We start from the raw sequence: 11,641 nt of genomic DNA on the forward strand, positions 1-11,641 counted from the left end.
ACTCTATGTTCTGCCGCGGGTGATCTTCTCGTGAGTCTGTCCTAGTGACCAAAACCAGCCGACCTTGACTGCAGCAGGAGGTCGACCGCATCTCATAGTGAACGAAAAGTTAGGCTTCGTCACTGCAACAAAAACAACCAGCAGAAACAGTGAGTACTATGAATATCTTTAGTTTGTGTTATTTTGGGATAAGTTTTAGCGAATTTACCCTTTAATAAGCTCACGTGAGTGAATCTATGCACGATAGCTCGAGTAAATCATCCGATTTTGATGAAATTTGGCACAAAAGTACAACTTTATATAAATCCGAACGAGTTCGTAAATCAAATTCATGGGATGAGAAGATCAGGATTTTGTGGGATGAAAATAGGGGTTTCCCTTTTTAACACTGGCTATTAATTTTTTATCAATTTTGTTGAGCAAAATACACATAATTAAGTATATTCAAGCTTTTTTGTTAATCTACGGAGGGACTTAAATGTTTTTATCACCATCTGATTTCTATAGAGTATAAGTAAACTGTTGTTGGTTGCTTAATGCTTCATCCAGGATATATTTTGATTGTGCCTTTTTGAGAAGAAGGCCGCCTCTATTTGAACTGTTGAAACTACAGTTTGTTTTAGGTGGTTTTTGTGATTGTTTCTGTTCAGTAAATTAAAAGAAAAAAGTGTGAGTAAAGCTATAAACTGGGGTTTCCACAGTTTAAGTAGTGGTGGCCCTCTTCTGAAAAATACCCCTTTGATAAAGTTTAGAAAATTTATTCATTTTATAAGCTTTTGACATTTCATTAAAAGCATATTTTAGGCTACTGCCTTCCTGTAGCAGCAAACCTAATGTTACTTAAATGGGGTGTGACATAATTAAATTTGATTAGAAATTCAATTAGGCAGATTGAAATTCGCTTAGTCTGCAGGATTGCTGCAGCGGTGGTATTTTTCCTATGTATTCGACAAACTTAACATTTTTACAAAAACACATGTAATAATTGTGCTTAATTAGAATGAGATGACGATTTCGTGGATGTAGATATCGTGACGAAGAATCTAGCAACATTGTCAACCTACAAATTACACAAATGTTACACCAAACCGGTTGAAACTCTAGTTTAGTTGCCAACAATGAAGCAACCAGCTGTAAAAAACACGCCACATTTCTTCATCTTTCACAACCTGAAATCCCAATGTGAATTTTAACCTGAGAATGAGTTAGGTATTAAAAAATATAATTTGAAATGAGTCGAAAACTAAAATGATTTAGCTATTTTTGCGAAAATCTAGAGGTAATTAAACGTAATGTGTAAACTATTTAAGTTCGTCTTATGAAAAACATAATATTTATAATTGTGGTTAAGTTATACAGATAAAATACTGAATAAAGCTCATTGATGAACTTCTTGATTTTATATTTTTCAAATGCTGAAAGTCAAACCAATATAGAGAGTTTTGTAAGGATTGGTATGTTTATATTTACACTTGTAGACTACAGCTACACTCTCACAGGTTTAAATTTATTAGATTCTACTTCGGATTATATTCGAAGTATCTTCTGGAAGTACCCACAAGGCCAATAAAAGTTGTTTAAACAATATTTGGGCTATTGTAAACATTATAACTTTTCGGGAGATGACCTTGTCCATAGGTGTTTTACAAGAATAGTTTAAGCTCTCCAAAGGAATTTTCATGACTTGTAGCCACATAAAGTTGTCCAACGGAAAATTTATGAAAGACAATATCCGGCTGGTAATATTCAACCCTCTCTATGAACTGACCCTGAGCTTTATTATTGACATAGCTAAAGCTGAAAACACTAGTAATTGGGTTTTATGAATACCTGTGGACTACGACACAGGGTGTCCCGAAACTCTCTACCAACTTTTTCAGTTATTATTCCTGGACCGAAAAGTTGAAATAAACTCAACCAACATTGATACCATGAATTATTTCGTTTATATTTCCATCACAAATCAATTACCATCAGACAAAATCGTTATTATATCCTTCATCTGCTATTTCAGTAGACCTGTACAATATCAGGGCTCAAATAGCTTTTCACCTTTTGTTTTGGGGTAAGAGAGCTATGTTTTATAAGCTGTAGGTTTACTGAGAGGTTTACTGAAATAGAAGCGTAAAACATCTTTGTTGAAACATCACTATTAAGTGGTTGATTTTATTGCTACACTATGGTATGTTCTTGGATAATTTGGGTCTATTGACTTGATATGAGTAGGGGTTTGAAAGTAAGTATGTCTAAAATTTAAAAATGGTTTATCTTTTTAAAACAAATCATACATTACAGTAGGCCTACTTAAACGACGTTCAGTGGTACCTATGACTGGAAATAGTATATTTCATAACAATAGTAGAAAGTGAGTCATTACTTATTTGAGACCATGTTTGAAGTGCGAGATTTATCGAGCACTTTTAATGGTCGAGATTATGTATAGACCCACTTTCACTCGTGTTTTGAACGTTACTTTTCGCTACACTACAAAGAATAATTATTTTCTTCATTACAAAACTCGTAGCATTTTTTTTGGGGTTTCCTTCGATTTAAAGTAATTATTTACTTTAGTTGTTGAATATTGAAACAGTTGATAAACAATAGCAAATATTTGTTTGTTTACGTAGGCAAAATCCGAAAAAGATAGTAAACATTCTTTTCCTACAGTTACCTAACAATGTACATGTTCTCTCACTGATTTGAGAAAGCAAAGTGGCCAATTCGCTCATCAGTGAGACAATGTTAACATTGTCTCACTCTAATTACTTTGTCTCACTCCAGATTTGCAACGTGAAGGCACGAAATAGTGAGCGCGTAACATGCAGACAAGGTCGTATGCGCGCAAAATACGTTGGCAGTACTGGCTGTAAATCAGCTGGTCAGCTGTTGCACTGTTTTATCATTAAATGGCATATTAAAAGTTAACTTCTGTGTAAAAATATGTTACGTTTCTTTACCAATTTATATGTTTTATGGTAACTGTAGGAAAATTATAATGTTCAACTCGAGTGCAAAGTGCAACTGCCTCACTCGAGAAACCATTCCTCACTCGCTCTTTTTGCTCACTAGTTGCACAAATAACTATTTGCCATAGTAGAAAATTTAATGATAGATTTTCGCAGGTGATAAACATGCAACGAAAACAGGTCATTGCACAGTAGAGTAGGCCTAGCGAAAATGGAATTTTAGACCCTTGCGATATGTTTTGGAAAGTTAAAATACTTCAAATTGAAAACAAACAAAATGAACAGCTGATTTCAATATCATCTTACTAATATTATAAATGTGAATGTTTGTGTGTTTGTTTGTTTGTTTGTTTGTTTGAAGTTCAATCACGCATTAACTACTGGACGGATTGGGCTGAAATTTTGCATGATGATACCTCATATTCCCGATTAACATATAGGCATATTCTTATCTCAAAAACCCTTTCGGGCTCCGCCCCAGTGGCTCTGTAGTTCCCCATGTTAACCTTATGAGTATTCATATTTAAAGGGAATTAAAGAATTTAGTCAGCTGTTTCAACTAAAAAAGTTGGTTCTATGATATGGAAAGTATTAATAAGTTATGAGATTTGCCAACAGGGTGCAGCACTATTATTTTTTTTTCATTTATGAAAACAGCTTATTTGAACTAAGTAGCAACAAAAAACAGTGATAGGCAATGAGAACTGTCAAAGTAGGATTGTTTACTGTTATGTTTATGTTTTTAATTGCATGAATAATTTGTGATGTTTTTGTGAAAGTTTTAATTATTTATTTTTCTCTATTGTTTAGGTGCAGTGGTAGAACATTATGGCTATGGTAGATGTGTAATACTATAGTATACCGTAAAATTTATTATAGTAAACAGTTTTGTTCAAATGTGTCCTACCCCATTGCAAAAGCTAAGTTAGAGTATAACACTGCAATAAACATTTTGCACTTATATGCCAACCCCGTACGAAGGACGGGTACTCAGCTAGTTATTCCATAAGGCAATCAACACTGAAGACTCATTTACAGCATAGGGAACTTCCAACCTAATATTAGCTTAATGAATTTAATCTGTCTGCCACTTAAATGACAATAGCATAACTTTGAATTAAATGATACTATTACAAATAAACTAAATATCCTTTTGTGGTGGGAGTTATAAGCCAATACAGTCTAACGAGGAATCTTATCCTATTTTGTTTTTTCAGTTGGAAATATTTCTAGGATAGAAGTTCTACTCCTATAACACATAACAACTTGAAGTAACAACTTAGAACGGCTGCGAGCTGCGATCCAAAAATAAAGGAATGAAAGCAAACTACTATATATATTGTACTATATATATATGTATATATATATTTATATACTATGTATATTCTGTATAACAGTTTGTATTTTTTCAGATTATGGACCTTGTGAGACAAACAGTATTATTGTTCCTTCTTACGTTACCAAGTTTTTACTGTAAAACAAGTAAGTATAAAAATCTGTACTGAAAAAAAACTAATTACTACGAGTATTATAACCGAAGGCGGTATGGATCATAAACAAACAAATGACGTAACTGGCCCGAATAACATATGGTTTAGACAGTTCCAGCAAGTAAAAGAATGTTTACTTGCGGGTCAGTAACATAAAATGTTATAAAAACTATATGCCATATCTGTTTTAGCTTTGTGCTAATGTTATTGTACGATAATTTCTAGATCAGTATTAAGAATAAAAAAAAAAACTACTTATAACTAACATCTTTGACTATCAATACAACATTAAAAACTATGCTAACACATTAAAAAACACCACCCCTCAAATACCAAAATACACAAATCCGTTATATTTGTTATTTGTGTAGACCACTTCAGATAAGTTTCTTTAGTTGTTAAAATTAAGAACGATTTCATACACGTTCATTTAGTCATAAGCTAACAGGTTTTTGTGTTTTCAAACAGATTGCAGACGAAGCGAACCACAATTCAACAATTGTGTTGAAAATCAAATGAACTCAATGAAATCAAAATCGTTTGTCAAAAAGGGTAAGCTTTCTAGTTTAATTTAATAAACAGTGTGAAAATAAATGCTCTACGTTTCATTTCCATTATTTTTTTTTTGCCTCTATACAGTCGAGTTTGAGTACTTGACCTAGTAAAGATATTTTTGGAGTAGAATGTCTGAGTTTAAGATTAATTGACTGCCAAACTACTTTCAAACGCCCTCATACAACTCAAATGCAATCAGACAATTGCCAAAGTGCGAACAGTGGTTATTTCAGTTTTGTAGCTTTTGGCGGTTTTGGTTTATATTAAAGTACCATTCCTCACATTGGTATCAGTCTTTCAAAACAACTCCCAGAATCTATTTAATAATCCGAAAAATAAAATAATACCTATATCGTTTGGCATTATGATGATTTGTATTTCTTACGAAGTATTTAGATAATTATTTACAGAGGGGAGACAAATTATTAGACTAAGCTCGTTTTTTGCACCTTATTTATTAGATCAGTAAAGTTAGATACACAAATGTAAACACAAAATATGCACTATAAAATACTTAAAATTCAATTAGAACGTTTAAATATATAAAATGTTAAGGTATTAGAGAAAATAAACAATGAAACAGTTGTTTATACCTTCACTGAAATGTAAACAATAAATTGCTAAGCAGCCACCAATGGTAAACAGCTGTTTTTTCCTATTACAGATTCATTACTACCAACCTTGGAAAAAATATAACAGTATGAATGTTAAGTAGCTTTTTATAAGTAAAGCATACAAATTTGCAGCCTTAGGGTAATGTTTAAATTGAAGAGTTGTTATTTTTCAGAAAAACTCAGTTTAGTCTAATAATTTGTCCCCCCTCAGAAATAGTTCGTTTATGTGCCGAATATTTTTATTTGATTCTAGACTGATCCAAAACCATAGTAAATTATTAATTGTATTTTTAGTGAATTTCCCATATAGGAAATAAGCTATTACCGTAGTACTCATGGTTAGACCTGGACCCGGGACAGATTTACTTTTTCGGTCCCTACTCCCTAGAGGCCAAATACATCATCCGATCAAATTCAAATATACAGTATTTATCTATCTTCTAATATATAAAATTCTCGTGTCACAGTGTTTGTCTGCAAACTCCTCCGGAACGACTTCACCGATCGTTATGAAATTTGGTGTGTAAATTCTGTAGGTATGCGAATCGGACGTAAACTATTTCCCGTTTCGAAATTCTTAAAAGGGCTCCGCCCCAGTGGCTCTGGAGTTTCCCATGTTAACCTTATGAGAAATGGAATTAATGAATCTTAACAGCTGTTTCAATTAAACAAGTTGGTTCTGTTCTATGATGTTCAATAGCATTAAAGTTACAAGGATTTCCAACAGGGTGCAGCACTATTATTTCTTTTACATTTATGACAACAGCTAATTTGCAACCAAAAGGTGAGTGAGCGTAGCGAACGAACTTCAACCTGGAGGCGAGTTAGCGTAGCGAACGAGCTAACCTGAAGGCAAGTGAGCGCAGCGAACGAGCTCCAACCTAAAGGTGAGTGAGCGTAGCGAACGAGCTCCAACCCAAAGGTGAGTGAGCGTAGCGAACGAACTTCAACCAGGACGTGATTGAGCGATGCGAACGAGATCATCTTGAAAATTAAACGTAACGGTACTTTCTTTCCATCGGTCTGTCTTAGGGGAAACCTATAACTTAGGCGATACGAAGTTCGCCGGGTCAGCTAGTATATATATAATATAAAGGAAAACTCAACATTGATAAACTGAGTACCCGTGTAAAGATTATTAAGACATTTACTATATAGATATATATACTACTACTACTGGGTTATTTTTCAACCATTCCAGTCCATGAATTACATCAAATCAGGTCAATTAATTTGATTGTGTGTTATGTATGTTAAATATATGTATTCTAGGTTGAAATCATTAGCAAAACTACTCAGTCGGATCAAGTATAATTCTTAGACTTGTTTTGGAAAAGGCATTCCACAAAACAGTGTTAAAGAGGTATTAAAATTCGTATTGGTAATTTTGCAGTATCTGAAATTGTAAAATGAAACAAAGATTTCTAATATATTTAATGCCCGATTCTTTGGGCATTAAATAGTAAAACTAAGTAGTTTTTATTCTGATCGGGCTTTCGGGCTCCGCCCCAGTGGCTCTGGAGTTTCCCATATTAACCTTATGATTTTTAATATTTAAAAGGAATTTCTTAACAGCTGTTTCAATTAAAAAAGTTGGTTCTGTTCTATGATGTTAAATAGCATTAAAGTTACAAGGATTACCAACAGAGTGCAGCACTATATATATTTTTTTATTTATGACTACAGCCAATTTGCAACCAAAAGGTGAGTGAGCGTAGCGAACGAACTTCAACCTGGAAGCGAGTTAGCGTAGCGAACGAGCTAACCTGAAGGCAAGTGAGCGGAGCGAACGAGCTCCAACCTAAAGGTGAGTGAGCGTAGCGAACGAACTTCAACCAGGACGTGATTGAGCCATGCGAACGAGCTCACTTGTGATGTTAAACGGAGCAAAGCCCGCGGGTACAGCTAGTAACATATAAACGAATTACAAGATGAACTGATTTTACCGTTTAAGTTAAAAATGCCTGCAGAAAGTGTCTGCAATACCCGTAATACAGGAGCGTGTTGGTGTTACGTTTCCTTTGGGAAGGCGTTTTTTTTATAATCCCGTCTCGAAAAAGTGTCTCAGCAATGACAATCTCGCTCGAACTCACAATATTTTTTTAACCTCGCAAATTTCTCGAAAATTTGAGACCCGTACTTCACTTAAACAGCATATTATCAATTGTGTTTATAGTTAGCCTATGTTGCCTTACACCCCCCACAGATCTTACAACTTATTCCACCTCTTACCATAGCTATTATCTGATTATTCATTGTTCTATGTTCAGTAAACCATGTCAAAATGTTGTTTGTTAAAATTAATCTGCGAAATTGTTAAAACACATTAAAATTGACTTACACTAGAATGTTTTCTGTTTCTCAGGCCTGCCTAGCCTCAAGATTGGACCCTTGGACCCCTTGTTTGTACCAAAGATACGACTACGCCAAGGCAGTGGACCTGTATCTCTGGACCTCACGTCTACTGACCAAATCTTCAAAGGGATCGTCAACTACAGAATAACCTCTGCCAAGTAACATAAAATCCTTCCCAATCAAAATAACTTTTTTAAATACGCTTTTTAACATGTGCACAATGGTGTCAGTTACATTTAAAAATACCCTCGCCGCAGCAAACCTGCCAACTAAGCGAATTTCCATTTTGATTCCATTTGATTTTCAATTAAATCTCTTTGAATACCATTAGGGTTAAGAAGTGCCTAGGTTTGCTGCTAAAAGGAAACTAACTAAGTGTGTTTTTTTATATCAATAGCTTAGTATAAAATAAATAAATTTGCCAATTTTGATCAAAATATATCCATAAACAAGCAAACTGCAACATTTTACAATATTCTCCTTAGGAATAACATGGGAATTTTAAATTTTTTTTAATTTACTCCGTAACCAATAACCGTACAAAACACTTTGATATATACTAAATTATTTGTTTTTAAGCTCTTTAAACATTTCTGGAGATGAGTTAGATCAGTTAATTTTTTGTTTTTAAAATCCGCTTCTAAATTTACTGTACCAATAGACCACATCAAAGTAAGGGTCTATTTCCTTGTTTCAGGATTGATCTGAAGAATTACAAGATGGAGTTTACAGTTACCTTACCTTGGCTTTATGTCGGAGGAAAAACTAAAATGGAAGGGAGGATATTAGCTTTTCCAATAAACGGATATGGTGACAGTTGGAGTAACTATAGTGAGTATGGTTGTAATTTTACCGTAATCAAATTAGGAAAATAGTAAGGAATGGAGTAATTTAGGGACTCTCCAAGATAGCCTATCTTTTTCTTCTCTAAATGGTTATAATGGGTCCCAAACACTTATAGGTGGTATAAGCTATCCAAACTGGCTGGGTAGCTGAGTGGTTATAGTGCTCGCCTACCAATCAAAAAGGTCGCCGGTTCGATCCTGAGAAAAGTCAGTAGCTTTTTGATGGTTCGAAACTGGACCCAGCTGTTCCTGATCATTGGGCTATAAATAAATGATCCTGGCTAAAGTAACAGCTGATCTTAGTCAGAAACAAAGCTACACAGATCATCTCACACCATTCTACACTCATCCTTCACTCATATTTGGGTTGAAATACGCACCTAAGTGACGTCCACCCCATCTTAATGATTGATAATTGAATTGAATTGAGGTTTGCTAAAAATAAGATTAAATCCGATAAATAAAATACTGGGTGTCTTTATGATTATAATAGAACAAAATTTTGAATAATGTACCGGTAGTGTATCTTATTATAGATTTTGTATTTGACATCACTTTTAAAACGCCATCACAACTAGTCCACATGAAAAGTAAGAAATTAAAGAAACTAAATCTCTCAATGTTTTACCAAAATTTAGTATTTGACCTAGAGGATCTAACCAGAAGCAATTTTTGGCTGCACTTTAGTATAACTCCTACACTCATTCGAATGATAATGATATATATCGATGTATAGATTATTCGATGTATCGATTATTTCATTCGGTTAGTTAGGTTAGGTTAACCTAACCATTTGATGGACCTAACCACCGAAAGAAATAATCGATATATCGATTGATGTATTCATTCGAATGAGTGAAGGACAGATACTGAAGTGCAGCCCAATTTTTATACCTTTGACCTTGAAGACAAATAAATCTTGTACTGTGCAATAATCATCTAAGTTTCCAGAACACTTGTAAGGCCAGTAACTTGTAAACTTATTGAAGTATTAACCAAAGTGTGAACTTCTAGCAATGGTGTCTGGGAAAGCGATTCTAAAAGGACATCCTGTAGAAATGGAAGGAAAGCAGTTCTTTAGACTGGACACGGTCAAATTTGACATGGCAGTAAAACAGGCAACAGTACAGATGAGCGGTCTTTTTGATGGGAATGAAGAGCTAGGTAAGGTTGGTTAACACAGTCACAGTGTTGAGTAGTTGAGTATACCTGGGGGTAGACTTCCGTATCTGTTGGCACAAACAACCGAATGACAATATCGATAGATATATCGATTGTTCGATATTTCCATTCGGTTGTTTGTACCAATAGATACGGAAGTCCATCAGATACCTGGTTCTAATTTTTAATTTCAATTTCTCTCCCTACCCTACTCTATACTCTTATATGAGCAATGTTTGCTTGTATGTATGGAATGCTTGATTGCATGCTTGTATATTTGCACTAAGATCTCGAAAACGGCTTCGACGATTTCCTTCAAATGTTATAAACTATTTATATCTGGCCTAAAACGTAAATGCCAACAAAAATCTTATTACATAACAAAATACAATTTAAAGTAAACATTTTTAATATGGGCCTTATGGGTTGCTAAGTAACCGTGTTGGTTGAACCAAATAACAAGGAAAAAGTAAACAAAAGACTTTATTGTAACATGTGTTTATATTAAGCCATCCACAGTATACTAGCAAACTACAAAATACAGGACAAAAGGAAAAAAATTATAGAATTCAGGTTTTGGATGGATATAATATGTACACTAAAGTAGGTATGATAAATTACTAAAACTTAGCAGTTTAAGGGGAAGGTACTCGGTTCCCCCACCACTTTGTTTGCTTAATGCAAATAAACTGATCAGCTGTTGGCTGTTATTTCAAAGTTTAGTGTGAGATGGAGGAGATGGAATCGCTTTCCCTCAAACAGCCTACATTTTGTTAACAGAGTATAGTAAGTTTAATGAGTTATTGTACCAAGTGCTGTACATACAGGTATGGTACGTGTAAATCTACCTGAAAATGGTTGCTATGGAACCAAAGTACTGATTCAATAATACCCAATCCATACCAAAACTGGCTACCTACCCAGTTGGTACAAAACTCAGATTTGAATGGAGATATATCTTGATCCTTACAAACGTTTATATTATTCAACATGATTAATTTATCTTGTATTTTCAGCAACAGCTATGAACAACCTTATGAGCAACAACTGGGAGATTATATTTCAAGAGTTGAAGCCGGTGATTGACCAAACTGTAGAGGAACTTATAAAAGACACAGCTGTAAAACTCTTTAACTACTACAGCCTGGATGAGCTATTTCCAAAATGATTGTGATAGTAGTTTTAACTGTTGTGGAAACATATTATGTTACTAAAATGTATGTTAAACCTCTTACTGTATATGGGCAAATGAATTAAAATTAAAGTAATTAAATTGAGTTTGGAATATTTTTAATTACCTTCCACAATTTAATAGATAGAATAATATATTTATATTATTCTATCTACGTAATATTTCGTAGGAGGAAGTACTGATACAGTGTTTCTATAAGCTGCTTTAAAAATACCAGCTGATTTAAACATTGCGTATTTGTTTGTTTGTCGATTTTAGTGTTCTGGTTTTAGGTTAGAATAGTAATGCATTGTTGGAAGACCGTGACATAGGAAGGAGAGTATTTAGGAATGGTATCCAGCTTAGGGAATGGTTAAGGCCAAACAAATTACAAGGAGGCGAAGGGCAGCAATTGCTGCTATGGGCCTCTTGTGAATATATCTAGCATTGGGTATATTTCAGCGGAAATCCCATCTGCTATGGG

General features: G+C 34.2%; 1 protein-coding gene across 1 annotated transcript; it reads left to right on the forward strand.

Annotated features, from left to right (window-relative positions):
- Positions 1-102: 102 nt before the first annotated feature.
- LOC128995188 (protein takeout-like) lies at positions 103-11,204 on the forward strand. The gene is made up of 7 exons (XM_054420122.1): positions 103-149; positions 4,379-4,448; positions 4,925-5,008; positions 7,991-8,138; positions 8,678-8,811; positions 9,840-9,989; positions 11,003-11,204. The coding sequence occupies exons 2-7, from the start codon at positions 4,382-4,384 to the stop codon at positions 11,152-11,154; spliced, it is 735 nt and encodes a 244-aa protein (XP_054276097.1). The 5' UTR covers positions 103-149; positions 4,379-4,381; the 3' UTR covers positions 11,155-11,204.
- The last annotated feature ends 437 nt before the right edge of the window (positions 11,205-11,641 follow it).

The sequence above is a fragment of the Macrosteles quadrilineatus genome, unplaced genomic scaffold (assembly GCF_028750875.1).
Source record: "Macrosteles quadrilineatus isolate MER2022 unplaced genomic scaffold, UCM_ALF_1.0 Scaffold_5__1_contigs__length_97177068, whole genome shotgun sequence".
In the NCBI taxonomy this organism is placed as follows: domain Eukaryota; kingdom Metazoa; phylum Arthropoda; class Insecta; order Hemiptera; family Cicadellidae; genus Macrosteles; species Macrosteles quadrilineatus.